The following is a 25,288-nucleotide window of genomic DNA, read 5'->3' as shown; positions in this document are numbered from 1 at the left end:
CATGGAGCTGTGTAGATTTATCAATTGGTCACATCAGATTATTTTAAATTTTTATTTATTTTAAATTAGATTCAATTTTGATTTTAATTGCATGAGTATTAATTCTAATTTTCAGTCATTTAATATTTATATTATTTTCGATTTAAATAGCTTAAAATTCATAAAAATGTTGTGAGTTTTGATTATTTTGATTATAAATAATTTTAGATCATTTATTAGGACCATAAAATATTTTAAATAATTTTGAATTCAATTGAAAAGTCAAAATTCCTAGGTTTATGCACGGTATTCCAAACTCATGCATAAAGTCCGATTGAGGTAAATTATAAAAAAAATGAAAATTTTGATTTCACTAATTAACCCGTGTTATCTGTACAAAAGAGGTGTTTTTTTTTTTCAATGACACGATATCTGCCACACCAAATGTAGCTGGCATTAGGTAAATATATGCTCATTTTGACTGAATAAAAGAATGTTGCAGCAATGCAATATATGCAATGGTATGAACTGTTGATGTTCTTCCTCAATCCAAGCAAGTAAACCATCAGATTGAGAATTAATCATACTTTTACGGGAATCGATTTCGCGGCATCCAGATGGTTCAAGCGGCACGTTCCGAGAAGGTACTCCGGCAGCTCATCTTCCGTATTTGCCTGCATATAAGAAAATCAAATGAAAACTCTTGTAGACCACAGGGACAAGTGTAAGATCACAGATAAATGAAGAAAGGATTCGTTTGTTTCTAAGTGCTTTAGAGCTAAGGATCTGCTTGGCATGAAGGATAAAAAAAGTTGTTAATCCAATGGTTAAGCTATAAAATAGGAAAATGCTTATTAATTTTAACAGTTTGATTAACAAACACTCCTCCCCATTCTCGGTTCCAACCAAAGCTTAAGATATCTTATTAATTGAAAATAGTTTAATTATAGTCTTAGTCTCTCTATAATGCTGAAATTTGAAATCTAATCCCTCTACTTTAATTTTACATATGTGATCCTTTATCAAGGGCGAAGCTAGAAAAATTTTTTAGGAGGGGCCGGATGAAATTTTAATTTTTTATAGTTTATATCTTTATAATTTGTAAAGGATTAAATCGAATTTTTATAATTTTAGGGAGGGCCAAAGTGAAATTTTACCTTTATTAGTTTAAAATTTTTAAAAAAATTTAAAGTCTTGAAATATAATTTTACATTTTAGGGGGCCGGGGCCCATGCCGGCCCCCTGGCTACATCCTTGTCCTTTATTTTTATAATATTATTAATTGGCTCAAAGTAATAACACTATTAGTTGTTATTCGATAAAAAATTATGGTCAAGGAGAAATCTAGTCAAACTTTTTTTTTTTTGTCATACAGTCAAACACGTTTCAACCGAGCTTAAGGCTGTTTTTTTATAAAGAAAAATCCATATCATCACTTAAATAATAGCAACTAATGGTATCATCAATTTAGATCTATAAGCCAAATTATATCAAATTAAAAGACTGTTGAGGTAACCAATTATACCAACACTTACCTGTATCAAAAATGCCATTTCGATAACCAGATTGTTGAGGTAACCAAGCACAAGATTGACCACGCCTCTTGCCACTGTCGATGACCCAATGTCAATCCCAAGCTGAAATGATGGTTGCAAAATTTTAGTATGCCATGTTGTACATAATTTTTTGTCATGCTTTTGTACAAATTAGTAACTGATACGCCTCTCCCGCTTGCATCAGAAGAGAAATTTTCTAACCTAATTGTCCTTTTGGTTTGAAGAGAGAGAAATGAAACTATATGATTTATTTTCATTGCATTCCCCAACTTATTGGTTATTATCATGAAATTATTATGTTCTCTTTCTTATCTCTTATTTACAATGCAAATAACTATAGGTAAGTATAATTGTACTGCACAAAACTTAATTCTTCTCTATCCAAATACACTCATCTTCTGAAATGGGGAAATTCTTATGTGCGTATATACAATAAACAACTATAGCAACTTTGTTATATAGTAGATTTTTTTTATGTTTTATTTGTACACTATAGCAACTTTTCATCTATAACAAACTATAGTTATAAACTATGAAGTTCACTCTTTACTATAAGTTCTCTATAATAACTTCTTATCTCAAACTTTAGTAAAATTAGTTATATTCCTGAGTGAAATAAAATAATCACTTTTAGTTAAGATATTATTTCAATAAAATGTTACAATTCTACATAAAAAATCTATTAATAATATTTTATTAAATGAAAATAATTTTAATAATAAATTACATTTGTAAATTTTATCTAAATATGAAATACTATCAAAGGTGTAGAGCAATCAACACTTTGGAACAAATGAGATTGTTAATAGAGAGTTGAATATATTATATATATATATAACACTATGCATGCGTGTGTTTGGACCGGAAGAAATATAGGGTGTAGGGTAGTTACCTCCAAGTAGTTTTTGCCATGGAAATAATTCATTTCCAGAGCATGGCCAATTAGACAAGCTTTCTTTCCAACACTCTGCTTGACTATCCAGGACCCCTAACAAAACAAACTCAAGTATCAGAAACATTGCTTTATGCGATGTGAAATGGAGTTTGCATACAGCACAAAATCAGCTAGTCCTCATGGTAAATAATTCATGCAATTATTCATTTTCTTCATAGGCCACTTGACATGGGTAAACTCAGTTCAAAGCTTTATGTAAGAATTTCCTACAAAAGCAAATCTTCAGAAAGGTAAAAAAATTCATAATCTAAGTGATGCAACTGAAGAAAAAAAAGGGTGTCAAACCCGACTGAGAGTTCACTTTTCCAGATAAAAAGGGCATGCACAAAGATATCAAAAACGTAATTTCGTCTTAAGACCTTAGTCCTTTAAAATCACTGGAGCTGAAATATAAATTGTTTATCCCGTTAATGGTTGAACGGAGTTAAACACAAGCTTGCTCTTTTTTTCTCTGAGTTTCTTAACCCCCTAGTGAGTTCAATACCATACAAGAATACCAATAAATCCTCAATCGTAACTGCAAAGTGCTGCATGAACCAACCTTAGATATGTATGGAATGAGCTTGAACCTTGAATTTCTATATGCATCATCTCCGTTGACAAAGTTGTGTAGCAAGGGTGAATCTTCCACAGGAGTATTCATCATATAGTATAGTGCTAGGCTATATGTTGTTGAACCTGGCACCTGTTTCGTGTTAAATGATTCAATTATTTTTAATGCTCAAGAACCAAAAAGAATGGAGATAGAAATACATATTACTTCGCAGAATGAAGAATAAGTGAAAGACCAAAGTACCTGTATGTTTACAATGAAGAAAAACTCTGGCCCTCCCCGAGCAGCATATTTCTGCAAATAAACAACTCGTAGAAGTTCTCCAATTTTCAATTTACAATCAACATATTGCACAATGCAACAAGTACAGCTTGAGTTTACAGGTAACTCATGGGAAAATGACAAAGGAAAACCTGAACAATGCCCCCAGGACGCCCTCCTAGATCATCTTCTCGTTTGTCAGATCTTAACCAATCTGCAGCGACCATTTGCATCAATGTGCCCTTTGCCTTAAACTGGCAGAAAACAAGAGTAAAGATATAATGTTAAACTGGAAGTTGAAATTTAATGCGGGAAAACTAAAAACGGCGGTATCCATAAAGGAGAGCTTATCAACATATGGTAATGTAGTAAGGCAAAAACCTGAAATTGATTGCATCTAAGACATTCTAAGAGCTAAAACCAAAAATGGAAGGAGGAGATAATTTAGAGAATATCAGAGACAAAACCCAATTCACTGGAAGATAATGTAGTAAGGCATACAATGAACCATCATAGAACACTCCAGCTTAACTTTTATTATTCACTTCAGCTTTGACGTTAAACCTTATGAAACATCATTCTTCATACCTTCTTTTGATCTTCAAGGTAATTCTTCCCACGAATCAAAAATGTGGAGGGTTCCGCTGCTGTCCAACTGCAAGGCAATGTACAAGTTGGATCCTTAGAAAGAGTGTTTCCATAGGAGCAACATACGCCATCTTCCCTTGTCATGTCTTGTAAGTCCATGTAGCCCCTCTTCTGGACTGCAACATATAAGAATTGTACGCAATTAGCAATAGATCTTTCTATAACTACCTTTGAAAAAGAAAAATCTTTATTGGCGAAATTCAGAAGTTAAATTGAATATTTATCATCAAAATAGGAATCACCTGCAAGATCATGTATCTTTTTCACAAAAACAGCAGCCGTTGATAACTTCAGTTGGCGTGTATCCTGAAAGTTTCCAATCATATAGAAGTGAAAATTGGAGCTAAACAACAGAACTTGTTATAGCTCATCTAATGCAAGAGCAACTGTAATGCAGCCATTATAAATGAAATAGAAAAGGTGGAGAAACACTGCAGTATATCACATCCTCAATGAGATATGAAGCAAATTTACCCAAAAATCCATTTGAATGTAAAATCAGTAATAACAACTTCGACTTGTACCTGAGAGTATACTTCAGGACCAAAGTCAGAAGCCCATCCATCTTCTGCTCGATCATGTTCTGTTGGTTCTGGAACATCAAAGAATTCATCAGCAGCATCATTGAGACCTACCAGACTTGAGTGTTCTGAAGATGCCCTTTCCATTGCTTCATTCATATTTTCCTTAGTTTTTCCAGCCTCTATCTCCGTACACATATCAACTATGCCATCCTCTTCACTTTGATGCAACCTAACATTCCGCATCAACTCTCCAGATGAAAGATCAGCAGTAGGATAGTTTCCTTGTTTTGCTTTGAATAATTCTCTTAATGCTGCAAGTAGATGATATAGGTTCCTAGAAACTTAATACCTCAATGATCACACAAATTTGTAACACAGACACATACACACAATAAATGAATTGATAAATAAGATTATATCTGCAGTTGGATGTTAGGGTAATAGATGACACAATGTCATAACAGAATATATGATTACCAGCAACTCTCTCAAGCATCCGGATGGTAATAGATCTGACTGCAGATGTTCGAAGATAAGATTTCCAGAATTTCCAATCAATTGCAAGCATGTGCTTCACAACAGAGTGTTTTCCTTCAGTCACTGGAGATATGACATATCCACCACCTGCAAGAAATGCCAAACATTAACCTTGTAGATTAACTTTTTATTTATTTGTTTTTAATATAAATATCATTCCCTTTCCTTAAAAAGGAAATTAAGTGAGCATCATATGCCACATCTCACAAATGTGTTGGTGCATATATCAGGACAATGATAAAACTTATCAGATCAAAATAAAAGCAATGCGATAAGCAGTTATCAGCAGTGTTCAAGCTGAGAGGCCAAAAGATGCTTCCACATTCAAACACACACACAAGTACCAGTCTATATGCATGTGTTCATGCACACAAGGGATACCAGAAAAAAAACTCTTGCATGATAACTTAAACTGAAAACAGCTCAAGCATCTTGTAATATGTACATCAGATTTAGAGAACTCAGAAAGATCTCTTTTATGCATAAATTTCAGGCATACATTACTTTTAAGGCTGGCACGGACATAGCTTTTCTGTGGGGGGCACTTCTTGTGAACCACTGAGTGGTAGAGAATAACTGTGATAATATCAACCAAAAGAAGTGAGTTTACAATTCAACCAGGTTCTGACTTCTGAATAGAACTTTAAGAATTTCCTAAGAGTAATTACTACCATATGTTCCATCATCTTCTCTTCTCCAATAGCGCCGCAACAAGAGATCCCTTCTTTTCATTCCCCTGCAAGTATAATTAATTAGTGAAAATATATAAACAGAAACATTTGTCTTGCAAAGCATAATGTCTAAATCAGAAGTTTGGATCTGACCAAGGTAACCAATCACTATATAGCTGCTTGTGAACAATATCAGTATGACCATCAAGATGTTCGACCACACTACCCTTGTAGAAACAGAAGTCCCATCTGCAAGACAATTTGCAAAGTTACACTTTGTTTTAGAAAAATGAGGAATTTCATAAAATGCAAAATACACTGCTAGATGAACAGAATTATAATTTTGCACGACTTTATGATGTACAAGAGAACACCAAAGCAGTAATGATAATTCAAATAGATGAATTAGATTGGGCACCAAATACAGAAGCCACATCTGTTCATGATATCATCTTCAGAATTTAGATTTCTGGTTTTTTGTGTACTATTAAACTTAGTATACTCAGTTTCTACATAAACTGGAAGTTCACATTAAAATGGCAAAGATTACATGGTTTTTTGTGTACTATTAAACTTAGTATACTCAGTTTCTACATAGACTGGAAGTTCACATTAAAATGGCAAAGATTACATGGTTTCAGTTTCTATCATGCATCAAACTAAAGTTCACATTTTCACTCCATTATGACTTCAATAAGACCAGCTTTAATGGCACATAAAAAGTTGCCAACTGAGAAAATAACAATTACAATCCAATCTGTTCCATTGAATCACAATGCTAGATTTACTATGATTACAAATATGCATAGAACCGAAGTACCATTAAATCAAGCCATGGCTCTGGAAAAGGGTATAAGAGCTAACAAAAATACAAAGTACTTAGCAGCTTACTCTGATCTTGAGGGTCCAAGAGACATTAGTGTCTGGAAAATGGCTTCTGAAGTTCCATCTACAACACCCACAGCCATGATTGCAGGATGGTCGTCCCACTGCCAATTAGAGAGGCGTAAAACACAAAGCCAAATTGCTATTTCATGAAAAAATAATTGACCAGTGAATCAAAAGCTACTGACCTTTCCATGAGAATCCCTATCTTTAGCTTCTTTAAACAGTCTAAGACCTGCATTGAACTCACGGGCTTAGACAAACAACTATTAATATATCAAAAATCCAAAATATTCCTTTTGTACTTACCGTTCTGACAGCCAAAGATTGTCCAAGGTGATGGTGCTACAACGTCAGATGTTACTCTGTCCATCTTTGTAGTTGGATAAAGAGTCCAGTCAATAGAATTATTGTGATTTGAATCACTGGAACTACTCAATCTGCATGCACGGAGTCCTTTTAAGAAATTGACATATAGTAATGGGATATAAATACGAGAGAATACAAAATTAAGAACAAGCATCATGTTCTCTCACACTCATCACTAAAAATAATTTCAAATATATCCAACTCAAGTTATTCGAGCAATCTGCGAAGAAACCAAATTGTATGCAAGCATGAATGTGAACAGATATAAAAAATCCAGAAGTAAAATATATGTTGAATAGTAATGCAGGAATGATAACTCATTATTATACCTGAAGGACTGCCATCTACTCTTTGAACAAGCAACATCACTTCCAGGGCGTGGACCACCCTGCATACATAAGTCTCAGTCTCATCCCATCCTATATCAGAAACTTATGATGTGCAATTACAAGAGGAAGCGATTTGGCACCTTTAAGGCTGCTTCCTGAAAGGAATGAATCCATCTTGCTGCTTCTTCAGGACTACTAGCTCCTAGCTATAAATTTAGATTCCATATCTCAACCATGAAGGTAAAAGTATGATAGATATTGACTAACAATATTTTTCTGAAATATTTGCCTCACCTTAAGTTGATCATTGTGATTAGAACTATTATAAAGGGTGAATATGAAGAATACCTACAACGTCAAACAAAGAACTGTCATTACAAAGGATCCAATGGCGTAAACTGATATATAAACCAAAAAATTTACCACCGTCCGAGGAAAATAACAAATTATACACATACTTTTCTGTGAATGCTCTCCCTCCCATTATCTGTAACTCGAATGCTGGAATCAATGATTGCACTTCTTCCTGATTCCTGAAAGGCAAATAAATGTTTAGCTCTTTCACCCAATAAAATTGTCAAACCATATTTATAAATTAAATATTATTGTTCAAAATGAATGAGCCTAAAGATTATCTTGACATCCCCGAGTATTCATTCATCAAACTATATACACAATACTTTCACAAAGCTAAGAAAAACTGCTACAGCTAGAAACAGAGGACTCAATAGCTTTAGCATTGGTTATTTCTTTGAGGAAGATGAGCCAATTCCCCCTAGAGCAAAAGACGTAACCACATTACAAATTACGCTCAAGTTAATGCTAACAGTGAACGCAAAACTTAGCCAAGCTGGTTCACGCAGCCATCTTTAAAAGGTGGCATCTGCAACTCTCTTCTGTATCTCCTAACTAAAGCCTCTTTTATAATAATAAAAAAATTAAAGCTAATATTTGCTTCGCTTATGATTATCGTCAAATCAACTCCAATTTTCAATAATAAGAGAAAAAATGACTTCAAATACTGTGACATGCGAATGTGTAAAGTAAAAATATTCCTGACACAAAGTTGACCGTAGTCAGTAGATTTTTTCAGGATTCAATTGACCTATAAACAGTTATATTTCTAACACAAAAGCAAGAAAAAAGAGTAGCAGCACAATTTGAACTGCTAGATTGAAAGAAACTACTAAAAAGAGTATAATGAGCAAAAAAGCCTTATCAAAGTACTCTCATACTTTACCAGAAAACGTGTTTGCAATAAGCTTATTAAACTATATTCAACTAATCCAAAAATTAGCAACTAAAATGGTTATTAAATAAACAAATAGTGAAATAGGAAATATAATCAACTTAATGCCATTATTTCTTTATAAACATTCGTTAACCGAGTAATGAAAGTTGCAAGATAAGCTTCTCAAATCTCAACAAACAAACAAAAAGAAGAAAGAAATAAACTATTATTTGAAAAAGGAAAATAAAAGAAAGAAGGAATGGACCTGAAGACTGGAAATAGGCATGGATTTGAAGCAATTAAGAAGATGCGCTTCAAGAACAAAGTAACGTTTCCTTGAATACTGTAATCCAATCCGATTTGAACGTATTATATACAGCCATCCTTCCATTTTTAACTCTCCGCCACTCTGCGAACAACCTGCCATTTTTTTTAAAGAAAAAAAATTCTTTTGCCAAACAGAGAATCAAAAAACTGCCATAGATGATGATTTGATCCTTGATTTTTCACATTAATGGAGTACAAAGAGAATCAATGTTTTTTTTCATTTTTTTCTTAATTTTGAAGTGATGAAAATTAGCAAAAAGAAATTCTTTAGAATTTAAAAATGAACTATCGATTTCATTGTGCAATTTTTTTTATTTTTATTTTTTTACTTTTTCTGTTTGATTATGAAAACTGAAATGGAGGAAAGAGTTTATATAAGACAAAAGATTGACAGGCGAATCTTTCACGAATGAAATTACTTTATTACCCCTTCGGTTCTTTGCTTCGATGTTTGAAAAGTCCGTTAAAACCTATCCATCCAATCATGTACTTTTACCTTTTTGTTTTTGTTTTTTGTTTTTAAAAATTATCTATTTAATTATTAAACAATTTTATATATTCATGAAAAATGAAGTAAACTTCTTGATTTTGAATTAGATAAATATAAATCAGACGAATTTGGATTTTAAAATTCTAGATTTTGGTTTAGTTTCGAGTACGGTCCTCTAATTTTGGGTTTAATTATTTTGAGTTTGAATTATTTAGATTTTGATTATTTCATTTTGAAGGATTTTTCTGAGTTGGATTGGATTACCTATTTAAATCATTTTAGATTATGGTCATTAATGGTTAAGATTATTTTGTGATATTTGTTTGAGTTATTTCGAGTTTGAATTGTTTTTTGAGTTCGGGTAATTTTGTGGTTGGCCGCTATAGATTCAAAATATTTTTAAGTTCGAACCAATTTAAGTTGGTAATTTTTTATGACGAAGACAAATTATGTCGGATTTGAGTTTGAGTTAATTGGATCAAGTTTTTAAAATTTGGATGAAATTGATAGGTGTCAGTAAACTTAACGAACTGCAAAAAAAAAAAAAGTTAAAATATGTCATAAGTTCCTATACTCTTCTCATATTTAAAATTTAGTATATGTACTCTTATTTTAAGAATCTATTCCTTTTATTTTTCAAATTTCTAAATTTAAGCCCAACCGCTAATAATGTTAAGATTATATTGTTAAATTTAGGTCATTAAAATTTTTTAGTTACATTGTTAACAAATGGGTTTTTTATTATTTCAAAACGTCAACAAACAAAGTAGTAGAGTTAAAAATTAGACTTAAATTTTTGAAATTTAGAAAGTAAAATAACAAAATTCCTAAAAAAACAAATACTAAATTTCAATTTTTTAAAATAATATTTTTAGAATTACTAGATACTCATACAAGAAAAATAACAATGAAAAATACATTTTCAATTAATGATTACCATTTACAAATAAATGTTAGGTGTAGTGAAAAACACACATTTCAACTTCAAAAATAACATTACGAAAAGGAATAATTAAGAATTCCAAACCCTAAATATAAACAGAATGCAAACAACATTATACTCCCAAAATGTTGATCTATTTAGGTAAGATATTTTCTAAAGTTTTATATATCATCAATATTGAAAAGAAATGGAAAAAGATGGTTGATTCCAAAAGAAATGACGAACTAATTTGGTTGATATCATGAAATTGACATTAAAGATAGCAAGCTTTACTCATTTTAAAATATATATATATCTTTCTATTTGCTCCACTCAAAATAGAACTATATAATTATCATATTTATGGAAAATGGAAGCAAAATAAGAGGACCACTCCGGAAGCTTTTATATTCCTTAATTAATAATTTATACTTATATTAAATTTCGATCAAATTAGTGTTATAAGTTCATCAACCACTAATTTTTATAAATATGTTTATATTTTTTATTAAATCTTTGAGTAAGATAGTGTCACCTTCAATCGGGTTATCATCTCGATCGAAAATTATGAAAATATTCTTTCATAGTTAAAAGTAATAATTATTGAGTGTATTTTAATCTTTTATTTTAACCAATTAAAATATGCATATGATAGAATTTGAATTTGCGCCAATTGAACTTTAAATTTATCATTAAACTAAAGCTTTATTTTGATATATTCTATGTATTTTTATTTTAATATGCACAATTTATTATCTTAACATTAACTCATAATTGTTGACAAAACCATGATAAAAAATGCAGTGTATTTAGTATTATTTATTTGATGTATTTATATGTTTAAATTTCGTTTTACTCACAATTTAATCTAATTTTTATTTTAATATCGTACATATTTTACATGTTATTATGATTAATTAATCTCAAATAAATTATGAATGAAAATGCTAGAATTTATGATATAATTATAAAATAGTAAATTATTTTTCTAAGATATATATGTTAAATTCTTTTTATGTATCACTATTGAAAAAGATGGCTTGATTCCAAAAATATAACAAACTAATGTGGTTGACATCTTGAAATTGACATTAAATATAGACAAGCTTTTATTCAAAAAGAATAAAAAGGAAAAATATAAACAAGCTTTATTCATTGAATATATTATCTTGCTATTTGCTCCACTCAAATTAAAACTCTGTAATTATCATATTTGTGGAAAATGAAATAAAAGAAAACGACCATTCTTAAAGCTTTTATTTCAATAAATTAATAATGTTATATTAAAACCGAAATAATATTATTTATATATATATATATATATATATATATATATTTCAACTTCGTTGAAATTAATTTGAATTCAAAATAATTTGCAAAAACAAAAAACATTCAAACATGAAATGATATAAATTCCTTGAGCCCTCCAAAAGATTCAAATAATGAATTTAATTTTTTAACTTTTAATTAAATGAAGATTTTACATTTTAGCCTCTTTAAAAATTAAGGATAAATTCGAGTTCAATAAATTTTAGAGTTAAAATGTCTAAAAATTTAAAATTAATCTAAAACTTGATTATTGTCCTATAATGTAAAAAAAAAAGAGACAAATAGAAAAGAAATGAAAACCATTTCAACCAAATTATTTAACTATGTAAAATTTTTATGGAAAGTTAACGATATTAATTATTTGGACTAACTAATAATATTATAAAATATAGAGATCAAATTATGTTAAAAATTAAAGTGTAGAGATCAAATATCAAATTTAAGTATAATTGAAGAATTGGAATCCAAATTTAACAATTTTTCTATAATTTTACTAAAAGCATCATACTCGTGTCTCAATTTTAACCCTTACAACCTTCCTTTTACATATAGTTACTAAAAAGTTTGAAAATTTATCATTATATTATAATAATTAAAATTTGATAGTTGAGATGAAATTTTTAAAAAGCATTTGTTCCAACATGCCAAAATATTTTTGTTAAAATAATATTTTTAAAAACATTAACAAAAATTGATTAAAATAGTCAATAATATTAATTATTTGAATTAACTAATAATATTATAAAATATAAAGACCAAATTATATTATATATTAGAGTATAAAATTAAATCTTACATGTAATCATAATAATAGGATTAAATATGAGATTTGATATTTTTATATATAATGCCAATAAAAAACACATGTGTATACACAAAAAAGTTTCCTGCGTTTCTATAGATATAAAATGTAATTTTAAATTGATTGAATTTTAGCTCGATTGTCATAGATATTATTGTTAATACAAAAGGACGTAGGTTCAAAAGTGTTGAAACACATTATCCTCTTATTTATAGGTTGGCAAGAGACTACGAATAGTTTTAGACATTATCTTAAAAAAGAGTCAAATCAAAACTTTTAATAAAATCGTTAAAAAAAATTATAATTTCAAAATTTATGTTTATAAGAATGAATTTTTAAAAAACTCAAGTTTTATATTTATAAAATGGTTTTTGTTTTCCTTGGGAGAAGGAAAATGAGGGGAATTAGAGTAGCTTAGCCTGTTTTTAGGCGAGAATCTCTAGCTTAGCCTCACCTCTAACTCATACTCCAATATGCTGTCGTTTAGGGTGAATTAGAGCCAGATTTAAAAAATTTTATGAGATTCAAATATAATATTTCAAAGTTTTAAATTACAATAACAGGAAAAATTTAAATAACTAATATAATTAGTAAAATTGAATTCAGGTCACATCTAAGATGATATATACTTTAACTATTAGGTTATCATATAATATTTAAAATTTAACAGCTTTAACTTTAACATTTAGCTAATATTTCACTGGGAAACAAATTGAAAAATTCCAATTTTTATTTAAATTTACAATCCAATTAAAAAATTTCGCTATTAACACTTTCATAAAAAAACTTTAATTAGGTCTTATTTAGTCTTGTGTTTGAAGGTTTCATTTAAACGTAAAAGTTGAGATTTAGGTATTTTTTGTTTTTACATTTACAGGTATAAATTATCAACATACTCTTATTTATATCAATTATTTAAAAGCATTTAAAATTTTAGATCAATTTATAATTAGTGTATCATTAAATTAAATTATTTAAATATTATTTATTATTATATTTAAAATTTTAAAATATTTCATGTGTAATTAAATTTACAAATAATTTATTAATTATTAAAAATTATTCCAAATGTATATTTTATGTATAATTATATTAAATTATTTAAATATTGTCTAAATTATTTTTAAATTTTTAATATTACGTCTAAAATGAACATTTTAACTTTTCATTGCAACTTTTATAGCAATGTCAAACACATTAAATTAATAAACTACACTTTTCATAGTATATACGTACAACATTTTCCAAAAACACTTTTTTTTCCAAAAACACTTTTTTTTCAAATTGAGTTTTTCAAAAATATTTTTCAACCGCAATAACAATACCAAATTAACTCTTACTATTCTTATTTTAGTTTACAACTATTTGCTTCTTAGTTGTTGAAATCAGACTTGACCGATCAACTAAATCATGAATTGGTGGTTCAAATAGTACCAAAAAATTGGATGAAGATTGAATCGGCACAAAACCGATTGTACGGATAAAAAAGCGAGTTAAAAATCTATTCAACTGGATTTAAATTTGTTTAAATATGTAATTTTATTTTTATTATTTATAAAATGGATGTTTATATTTCTATTGTATTTATTATTTTTCCTTGTTTAATAATTTTTCTAACTTTTTACATTTATGAAAATTTTAAAAATTTAATTTTAATATGATTGAACCAATAACAAATGGTCTCGTCACTTTAATCACTAATCTAGTTGTTAAAGCATTGGTATTTATGGTAGATTTTAAACAACAATGCTAATAGTACCATTGATAGGACTAGGTTTTTCAAATGAAAAAAAATAAAGAGAGAGTTATCTAACATTTTTAAGTACAATGATTAAATCTCAAACTTCATTCAAGTACATAACATATTTTGACTTTTTTTTAATTTGATCCTATTTAATTTATGAATTCAAACAAAACGTTAGTATTTGATACATTGATAATGTATTTTATTTATTTCACAAACAACTTTAAAAATTGACATATATCTCTCTTTTTAAAATATTTATTTTTAAATATTTTTCTATATCCTATATGATACTTGTCAACTATTGACCCTGCTTATGGAGTTTAAAAACTTCACTAGCAATTTACCAAATATTTTCCCTTCAAACAAATGTTTATTTGAAATTACAATATATTGACATTGAGGTTGTGGTATTGTTGGTAAAAGATAACGCTCTAAGTCATTGAATACTTAAGTTTGAATTTCGCTTTGTACAATTATCATGTGCGAATAGCGTTCTAAAAAAGAGGTATGTTTAAATTTCAAACAAGAATATAATTTTAAAATCTTTAACTTAATTATTTCACCAAAATTTCATTAATTATTATCTATACTTTTTAGAATTTTTTTTACAATTATTTTACTTACCTAAGTTGGTATGTATATATATTATTTTACAATTTTGTTCTATAGTTTTAGTAAAAAATATAAATTATAAACCCCAGGTAATTATTAATGGCTTAAAATATTTTTATTGTCCATGATGAATGTACGCTCCTTTCATCATCATCAATTTTAATATTCAAATAAAGTATCATGGTTTGGAAATTTTCAGAAAGGCAACTAACAATTTTGTCCTATTTACATCACTTTGGAATCTGGCACCATATACTCAAATCCGCTTTTTATAAAAAATATTTAAAATTTTTATTATTTATAAAAATAATTCATTATGACCCATTATTATTGAGGTCATCACCTTTAGTTTTAAAAATAATTTTTAGGTGCCATTGTTGTCATTAACAGCACCATATTAAGAATAATTATATAAAACGTTTCAGAGATATGATGAAACAATTACCATTTTTTATTAAATGAATAAAATGGTGACAACATTCCTCAAATAAATTTTTTATTGATAATCATGTAACAAAAGTTTGTGATACACATTACCCTAATATGGGTAAAACAATATATTTGAGTTTAAAAAGTTTATAATACAAAATTATTTATAATACAAAATTATCTTTAAAACAATTAAGAAATTAAAAGGTTATGAGAAGTTAATTAAATAATAGTTAAATAATAGTAATATGCTACAATTTTTGTAAAAAGAAAAGAAAAAATTCTACGAGGATGATTTAGTAATATGTGTTTTAAGTAATCTTATATTTTGTCAATCAAATTGTTATATCTACACCACATACTATTACATGTGTCCTTCAATGGTACTGCGCACGCTTGGCAAACCTAGCTAAGCCAATGAACTACACACGCTGTGAACCTTCCACCTTTTACAACAGATGAACCTGAGCCTAGCGAACCTCATACCACATTATATCTTTGCTGAGCATACATGAGACGCACGTAGAGATTTAGAGTCATTGTGTAATGACCTGATAGTTAGGGGTGTCAGAAAGTGCATTCCCGAAACTCCATTCCCATAAATCGGACTCTTAATTAGGTTTCGGTTAAGCGAATTTATTTGATATTAAAAGTAATTAGGTATAATGACTAAATAAGTTGAATTATAGATTAAAGAATAATTAAAGGGACTAAAGAAGCAATTATGCCTATTCTATTAAGTGGACGACATTAATGAGTTATTTATATAATTTCAGTGTAAATTTATTTTATATATTATAATAGTTAAAGTTAAAATATATTATAATATTAAGAATTTTAATAATTAAGTAAATGTGTATATATATTATATAATAAAAAAGTTAGTATAATAAAAAAATAAAGAAAGATAAAGCCATACAAAACAGAAAAAAAAGAAAGAAAGAAAAAGAAAGTCATGCACGGCCTTAGGGACTTCTAAGGTTCAAAGTTTAATTGGTTAGTTAATTTTTAGTCCATTTTCTTGTAATTTTTATGTTTTTGGAATCTCAGTAGCTAGGGTTACCCGACCCATGTTGAAATTTTAGCAATTATTAAGTTTTTAAGTGTTGTCAATGTTGAATAATTTTAGTATTAGGGATTAAATTGATAGATTTTTAAGTTAGAAATGGAAAAGGATTAAATTGTAGAATAAATTGTAAAATTTGAGTATTAGGGACTAAATTGTGAAAAATTTGAAATTTATGGGTTTAAGTGAAATAGGGAGTTAAATTTAGTTTAAAGTTAAGTTTGTATGAAAATATAGAATTAAATGTGAGGAATACAAATTAGTCTTGATTTAGGGACTAAATTGGAATTTAGACAAATATTGAGTAAAAATTTAAATATTCAATATTCAATATGAAATTGAAATATTATTTTATCGATTAATTTTAATTGTTTTAATTCGTAGCTTACATCATACTGAGAATCCTCGACTAAAAAGGGGAAAGATAAAATCAACGTGGAATAGCTCGAAATTCCTGGTTTATATTTCTATAATCCGAACTTAGTTGCTAATTGTTATAATTTAATTTAATGCATATGGTAAGTGTTGAGGTGAGTAATTGACATTTTGATAATTGATTGGAATGAATTGAATTGGTAGATTCATATTGAATGTATTGATTATTGAATTGAAATGAATATATGTGTTAATGTGAACATTGGATATTGATTATTATAGATTGAATTTAATTCATGTGTATATATGTAATTATATGAAAAATTAGTATTGGATATTGGTTATATCTAAAATGTGAAATTAAACCCTATTAACTGTATCGAGCTGAGTCGAATATAGATGGCATGCCATAGGATAGGAAGAGTTCAGAGATTTCTTCGACTTTGAGTCGATAAGGCACTGGGTGCCAATTTACTTCGGTCTAACCGATGAGACACTAGGTGTTAAATTTATATAGCTCTGGGAGTAGTTATTACTTCGGATTTATCCGATGAGGCATTGAGTGCCAAACTGGTGTGTTGGTTGGATCCATGTATTTGTACGAGTCCGAGTCCGAGTCCTGTTAATAGGGGTAATTAAATAAATGATACTATGATTGATATTGGATGATATTGTATGTGAATTGAAATTGGGATAGTGATTTGAAACATGAAAATGAGATACATGAGTTATGTAATCATGAATTGGATATGGAATGAATAATGTTATTGTTTAAATGATACGTGGATCAAATTGTGAAAAGCTATTATATGGTAAGTGATGAGAATTGACTATGGCATGAAATGATATATTCATGAGTTGAGTATTGAATGGCTAATGCTATTGTACAAATAAATGTGGTTTGATATGTGAATATCTATTTATATAGCAATTGTGTGAATTGGGACATTGTTTAGCAAATGAAATATGATAGCATGTGTAAATTGAATACAATATAAAGTGATATGCTAATATGTATGAATTAAAAAGACTAGCATATGATAGTTATGATACTAGACATTAATATGTGCTTATAATTCAATTGTGCGTATTATATTATCTTGTCTTTAAATGTTCAGATTATTGAAATACCACTGAGTTTTACATACGGTATGGTTTTGTTTTTTCGTGCGCAGATCAGGTATTTCACTTTTGATTGCCGATTCAGTATCCAACAACAATCCCGAACTCAAATGTGGTGATGTTTATCTTTTGTGTAGGAATGTTCCTAGGATGTCTAAATGATAGTTATTTTGTGGATGGATTGTAAATTAGGTTATAAATGTAATGTTGGTTTGATAAATATATAAACATGTGTTTGTGTTTGAAGCCATAGTATGGTATAGTAAATTGAACCAAATCTAGATATGTGCATGTAAATTTAAGTTCATGCTTAAGTGCTTATGAACTAGGCAAAATGGATTGAATTTGGTATGTTTATAATTTGGATTTGAATGATGCTTTGATGATATAAATTGATGATATAAATGTGGTACCAATGAAGGTACATTGGTTAGGCACCTAGGATGATTATTTTGGCATGTTTTGAATGTGTTTGATTATGTTTTGAATAGGTTAAACGAATGGTTTTTGAGTAATTTAATGTTCAAGCATATAAGAATTGGTAACTTTGTTGTTTAAGACACATTTTAGGTCCACAGGACCAGGCACATGGGCATGTGACTTGGCCGTGTGAGACACACGACTAGCATACGGGCATGCAAAGCCATTTCAAAAGGTATACGGCCTGGCATACGGGTGCGTGGCTTGGCCGTGTGACCCAAGTCAGAGAGTTACATGGGCACAGACACGGGCTGGGACACGGCTGTGTGTCCCTATTTCGAATGCCCACACGACCAGAGACACGAGCGTGTGACTTGGTCGTGTGAGTCACACGGCTTGACCACACGGCCGTATGAACCTTGCAGTTAAAAATTTTCTAACTTTTTCCAAAATTTTTCAAATGTTCCCGATTTAGTTTCAAATCGTTTCTAAAGTGTTTTCAAACTCTTAAAGGCTTATTAAGGGTCTTTATGCATGTTAATGTTGAATCATTTTATGATTTTTGAAATGTTTGAAATGAATGATTAGATTATGATTACTTGGAAATGCTCTGAAACCCTATTCCAACAACTAATACGGGTTAGGAGTGTTATACATTGATTACACAATTGTCCTAAGATGTCATATCCTAAGACATCACATCACCATCACTGTAAAGGAACTGAATATGATCTCATTATCAATAGTCTCTAAACACATAGACAACCTTGTCTCCCAATATAAAAGCTCACAAAAATAAATAAAGAAAGCCAAGTCTCATTCCATATAAAAAACTTCTTTCTCTCATAGTATCCCACCAAAAGACCAACTCCATTCCCGTTGGCTCCCTACCTAACTTATAGAGGTGAACCACAATCTAATCTATCACTTCCTCTCCTTGTTAATCCAATTGGTTAACACAAATAATAAAATATTACATTACAAGAACCAAATTATCACAAATGAGCCAACTAATTGAACCAAAAATCAATAATTTAATTGGTTCAATCTCTATCATAAAACCAAAGAGGAGTTGAACTGATAAAAAATTCTTTGCACAAGTAAAAAACTGTTGGAACTGAAATTAAGTTACTTAAAATATTAAATATTGTTTGTATAATTTATTAAATGAATGTTTATGCTTCTATTATTATTATTTGATTTTATTTATTAGTTTTTTCTTGTTATTTTTATCCTTGATTTAGTATGAGTTTTCTATAACTTTTTTATTTTTGCATTGATTGAATTTAGAATGAACAGTTTGATTGGTTTGATTACTAGTTCGGTTCTTACAATCTTATAACATGAGTGATAATGTGTTAAGCAATCTTACGTAGAGTGAATTGAACACCTGTGAATGAATATTTTTGTTGAAATATTAAGTGTGTAGTTATTCAAGAGGGATGAATAAATTTTTAAAACTAACAATTTTAAAAAGGACATGTTTACCCTTATTTTATTTTTAAAATTCAAAATTTTTATTAACTTTTGTACATTTAATAACTGAGTTAGCATCACTTCACTTGTTACACCAAATTGCTAGATAAATTATAATAGTATAAGTTTTTAATTTAAAATTTTATAATTTTTTTGTACTTTCACCGATTGAGTTAATGATATGAGATGAGTAACATCAATCCCGGTCAAACAAATTATAATACTCTAGGTAAATTGATTAAAATAATGAAATTTAGAATAAACCTATGAGTAAAGTTAAATTCAACAACAATCCAATTTCTTTTTAATTTTGAATTTATTATTAAAATTATATTTTTACCTAAATTTAAAAAAATCACCATTAATATCGATCAAACATAATTCTTAACCACATATTTAAAGTAAAAAGAAATCAATAGCTAGATTAATAGAATTGTTTAAAGTTTAAATTCAAATTAAAGTTTAAGGATGAATTTAAAATTTTCCAATAATTTGAGAGAAATTAACCCTATTTATTATATTTATATGTACATATATAAACTTGGGCATCATATTTCTTCTTTCAACATTTCTTGCTATTTACTTTGAAACCAAATTACAGTTTGCTAATCATTCCATAAATTTTCTACAATTATAAGCTGTGAAAAAAAAGAAAGAAGATGATTTAGAAAATGAGTGACTTATTTAAAGAATATGTTTGAAAGAACACCTTAAAAGACAGATGGTTCTTTATGACAAAAATCCTGTTTTGTTTTTAGACATGAGAATCCTTGTCTGCATTTTTATCTTCTTGGCCTTCTTTCTCTAGACCCAGAAATGGTGCCCCTTCTTTATCTTTCATCTGGAAAGGAAAAAACCAACACAAACATTTCTTGGGATAAATCATAAAGGATACAAATAACTATGAATATATGTATGTGTATAGACACATGAAGTATGTATGGGTTGAGCCAGATTCATTGGTATTAACATCATATATAATTTATTCAAATTTAGTAGTTTAAAATATGGACTTTAAAATTTGTTTAAATTTATCCATATTTTTAAATGGCTAACTCAAATCCATTTAAAATTATGTTATATAATTATTTTATTAAAAAATATTTTTATTAACAATGCACTGATAATAATTTAAGTTTAATTTTTTATTATAAATTTACATTTTAGTTTAATATTTTTATCTGAATCCTTCCTATTATCATATGAACCTTCATATTTAAATAGATAATTCGGTCTTTAGAAAAATTTATAATATATAATATTACCTGAGACACCAATGGATCAGCCTGCTTCTTTTTGTTCTCTTGGGTGCAAAAATATGAATACAAGACCATCCCAAAAATGGCAATCAAGATGCCAATGATGTTCCTTTCAGTGAAAGGGTCATGCAACAGTGTGTAGCCAAATGTAAGAACGAGGCAAGTCTTGAGGTGGCCAAGCACTTGGTATGTCACTGGGGATGTTTTCCCAATAACCAGAAATGTGCTAAAGTTTACTGATACTGAAATTATGCATGAGAGGATGATAAATGCCTGCCACAATAATAATAATAAATCCAGTTAGTTACCAAAAATTACAGTCGGATTATGATTTTAGTCTCTCTAATATGTTTAGCTTAGAGATTTAATCTTTATACTTTAATTTAACATAATTAAATTTTATTTTTATAATGCCATTAGTTGGCCTAAATGTTAATTATTTAGACTAACGAATGATATTATAAAATTAAGGCTGAAATTACATCAAAACAAAGTACGGGATTAAATCCCAAAATGTGAGAATAAAGAGGGACCAAAATTCTAATTTGACCCGAAAGTCAGAATAGAGGAATCTGATGAAATGGTGTTGAAAGAGAGGCTAAATTTCCTTACCGAGACAATAGAGGAATATTTGAAGGCAAACACATTTTGTTTGGTGAGAAACTGGTCAACCAAAGGACCAGAGACAAAAAGAATGGCTGCCTGAAATGGAGCTGATTGGTACAGCAACTGCGTTGAAGATACATTCAACCTCTTTTGTATGGTGTTTGTCAGCTATGTTCAAGTTCAAGGATAAACCTTTGAAGGGTTATTTTCAAGATCATTTAAAAACTTCTTGAAATGGTAAATCAACTTTGCAAATATGTAATTGCTCATCAATGATGAATTTTGATAAAAATTTCAATCGATTAATTTAAATTTAAACTTAAATCAACGACTATAAAAATAAATAATTCGAATTTGAAAATGATCCAAACAAAAAATAACCAAAACCTAAAATGACCTAAATAACTTAATTCGAGATATCTTAATCCGAAAAATCCAATTTACAAGCTTGAATGACTTGAACAAAAAATAAAACCAAAACTATAGTAGCTCAAGTTTGAAATTAGGATTGACAAAACCTATGTCACTTGATGGATTTTGATTTGATATGTTCAGAATGTAAATGAATTTTTTTCTTGAATAGTGAATTCGATGTAGTTATAATAATTGCTTCCATTATTCTATCCTACCTTGTCTCACTATATAAAATTACTATTTTACTCTTATATAAAAATGAAAATGTATTATAAAAAAATTAAACATAAAACATATGAATTAAGACAGGTTGGGAATGAATGTATCAAACATTTATGAATGTGATAGTGATTTTTAAGATTAAAATCCCTAGTTGAGTAGGGTAAGTGCCATAGAAGAGCTTGCCAAATGCGTAAGAGTGGTGAATTTGACAATATCCACCCACGCATTGCTCCATTAACATCATATCTAAAACAATCGGAACTTAGAATAAATCGTACTCCAAATGATTCGAAAAATTTAAAACCCAATTTAATTCAATCCAAAACCAATCTAGCGGACCCGATTGACAAGTCTAGTTGATTCATGGCCAATTGTTGAGAAATCAATAGTTAGACGGCTATAAAAGAAAGCAATAAGAGTAAGAAAGAAAAAGGATACAATTTGGCCAACACAGGTGGTGACGATGGCAAGAAGAGAAAGGATTGTGCCAACAAAATTGAGTTGGAGATCAGTTATGGAGGCAATCCCAACTCCAACTAGTAAAACGAAGAGTGACATCTTTATCTTTTGGCTGCACAATGTAAATCTCAAAGGGCTTAATTATCGTAAGCAATGGCTATTTAAAATAAAAAAAGAAAGAAAGAAAGATAAAATACCTGAATTGCTTCTTTAGGAAGATGGTTTCCAATAATACGGTGAATGGTATGATTGCAAGCTTGGTCATCTGCCAAATGAAGGCACCACAAAGAATGAGGACCCAGGCTTAGGGGCTAAAAATGTATTTTATGAGATGCCCTCAAACTATAGACTGGATTTTAAATTAGTCCCTGAACTTGAAAATATTTTGATTGAGTCTTTAAAGTATATCAAATGGTTTCTTCTTTCAGCTTAGTCATTTTTAAACAGGTGTGTGGTCTACCTTATGGTTAGTTTGGAATGGACGTGTAAGTGAAAAAGTAGACCTGATAGAAGCCAATGGAGTTGAAACCAAGGCTCAAGTTGAGAAGACCAATGGAGACACCATTAAGGATGCCAAAGAGCATCACCGTCTTCATGTCTATTGGTTTACTCTCAAACAGACTGAACCGTTGCGCCGCATGGAGGGTGCAAAATGTTACCATCAGATGCCAGCTTGTTAGTGTTGTGGCTGCACCCCAAAGGAGACAGATTAAAAACAGGGTCTAATTATGGTTTTACTCCTTATACTATGTTGGAATTTGATATTTAATCATTCTACTTTAATTTTACATATGATTGTCTTCTGATTTTATAGTGTTATTATTGAGTCTGAATTGATAAGGTTGGTTAGTCAGTGACGGAATGTACTGAGCTCTAAAAATTTTGAAAAATTTTCATTAGGCTCTTCAAAATTTTTGGAAAATCTTATTATGCCCTCCAAAATTTTTGGAAAATTCTCATTAATTTGTTCAATTTTTTATCGTAAGTTTTATTAGACCCCTCAAATTTAAAAAAAAAATTAATTAGTTCCCTTTAGAACTTAAGCCCACATTCCCCCATTATCGTTAACTTTTGAAAACTTAATGTTATTATCAACTTGGACATGCTAATAACATTATAAAAGCAGATGATCAAATTAAAATATAAAGATTAAATTCAAATTTGATAATAGTAGAGGGACTAAATCCAAATTAGACCAAAAATAGGAGAAAGGAAGTAGAGGATCAAAAGAAAATCAACTTTCATTTGATTCAAAGTTTTTTCCATGTATTTGAAGGCTCGAACATCGTACTCATTTTATGTGGAGTGCAAATGTTAAAGATGTGATGTATGAAGAAAGAGAGGGAGTAAAAAATTACCAAAAGGGAAGCCAAGATTGCTCATCAAAGCTTTGTTGCATATGACAATGGAGACTGATGATGCAACTGACAGAAACAGGGCCCCAATCACACCCAACTGGAAGCTTGACATCTCTCCCATCTCTCTCTGCTCACTCAATCAAACAACATTATTTATATATATATATATATATATATATATATCAGAAAAGACAGCTATATATATTGCATGTGCACTGCTGCAATTTGATTCATAGTTGGTGGTTGATTAGCTGTAGATTGTTGTATTTGGATTCATTAGTGTCAGAGTAATGTGGGAGAAAGCACAATAGGTAACAATGGCTACTCAGCATGAAAAAAAGTCAAAAGTAAACAAAATGTTACGTTTATATAAAAGAAGCAGATTCCGTTGGAGTTCTAGGAGCCCTGGAATTTATCTAAACAACCAAAATAAGTTTTAGTTTCATCAACCAAATTCCCACATTAAAAAAGAAAAAGAGAGAGAGAAGAGAGACACCTTTGAAAAGAGTACAAATAAGTATACAAGATTATTTGCAGAGGGATCCTACAACTCCATCATAATCAACACCAAGTTTATATCTTTCTTAACAACAAACAGAAACTGGAAGATGAGAGTTGTGAGAAGCTTTTTTTGAGTTTGCAGAAGCTTGGAGAGAGAGAGAGAGAGATGATTGTGGTGTTGTTTGAGAAAGAAGGCTTTTTAAACAGCCTTTTTATGATGTTGTGTTTTCACAGTGTTGGAATATGCTAAGAGGGTTGGTGCCTAACGCTGTTACAATTTGAAGTACGGCTTGTTTTACTTTCCATAAGAAGCTGACCTTCAAGTTAAGCAACAACAACCATTCACATTTTAAAATGCTGTTGCCCATCATATCATATGCCTACACTTCCTATTCTCCTTGACCCGGATTTACTTAATTACTCACTCTTTTCAAAACCCAGATTTAGTTAATTATCTTTTCATCGTTTCGAGTTTGGATTATTTTGAATTTAATTCATTTTAAAAAATATTAATAACTCAAAAGAAAAGGGGTTAAAATTTTATGCTAACCTCCCATGCCCTAAATTCTAATATAAACTTTGATTGTATAAAAAATAAAATCTACTGCAGAAAAAGTTTTAAATTCATCCTCAAGCTTCAAAAATATTTCAATCAAATCCTCAAACAAAAGTATTTCCCCAATAAGGTCCTTTGGTTAGTAGTTTAGGCACTAGTGTTAACACCAATCTTTGCATTTAACACCGAAGTAGATAGTTAGACTGATAGAAGGATTTGATTGAAATAGTACCTTAATTTAAAGTTTCAATTAAAATATTATAAAATTTAGGGACAAATTTAGAATTTAACCAATAGT

General features: G+C 29.2%; 2 protein-coding genes across 2 annotated transcripts; both read right to left on the bottom strand.

Annotated features, from left to right (window-relative positions):
- Positions 1-323: 323 nt before the first annotated feature.
- LOC108480350 (protein ENHANCED DISEASE RESISTANCE 2-like) lies at positions 324-9,199 on the bottom strand. The gene is made up of 21 exons (XM_017783315.2): positions 8,764-9,199; positions 7,726-7,800; positions 7,562-7,615; positions 7,408-7,473; positions 7,268-7,326; positions 6,879-7,009; positions 6,758-6,804; positions 6,576-6,673; positions 5,838-5,933; positions 5,685-5,749; positions 5,518-5,589; positions 4,954-5,100; positions 4,477-4,787; positions 4,195-4,258; positions 3,893-4,068; positions 3,457-3,558; positions 3,287-3,337; positions 3,032-3,175; positions 2,428-2,523; positions 1,515-1,616; positions 324-653 (listed from the first exon to the last, which is right to left on the bottom strand). The coding sequence occupies exons 1-21, from the start codon at positions 8,923-8,925 to the stop codon at positions 561-563; spliced, it is 2,211 nt and encodes a 736-aa protein (XP_017638804.1). The 5' UTR covers positions 8,926-9,199; the 3' UTR covers positions 324-560.
- A 10,969-nt stretch (positions 9,200-20,168) lies between these two features.
- On the bottom strand, positions 20,169-24,645 carry LOC108480887 (UDP-xylose transporter 1-like). Its single transcript, XM_017784013.2, has 8 exons — positions 24,430-24,645; positions 23,934-24,060; positions 23,079-23,263; positions 22,773-22,840; positions 22,555-22,687; positions 21,487-21,648; positions 20,881-21,147; positions 20,169-20,456 (listed from the first exon to the last, which is right to left on the bottom strand). The coding sequence occupies exons 2-8, from the start codon at positions 24,052-24,054 to the stop codon at positions 20,370-20,372; spliced, it is 1,023 nt and encodes a 340-aa protein (XP_017639502.1). The 5' UTR covers positions 24,055-24,060; positions 24,430-24,645; the 3' UTR covers positions 20,169-20,369.
- Between the last annotated feature and the right edge of the window lie 643 nt (positions 24,646-25,288).

The sequence above is a fragment of the Gossypium arboreum genome, chromosome 1 (genome assembly GCF_025698485.1).
Source record: "Gossypium arboreum isolate Shixiya-1 chromosome 1, ASM2569848v2, whole genome shotgun sequence".
Lineage (NCBI taxonomy): Eukaryota > Viridiplantae > Streptophyta > Magnoliopsida > Malvales > Malvaceae > Gossypium > Gossypium arboreum.
Note: the sequence above shows the minus strand (reverse complement) of the source record. Positions and strands in the feature narration are given on the sequence as shown.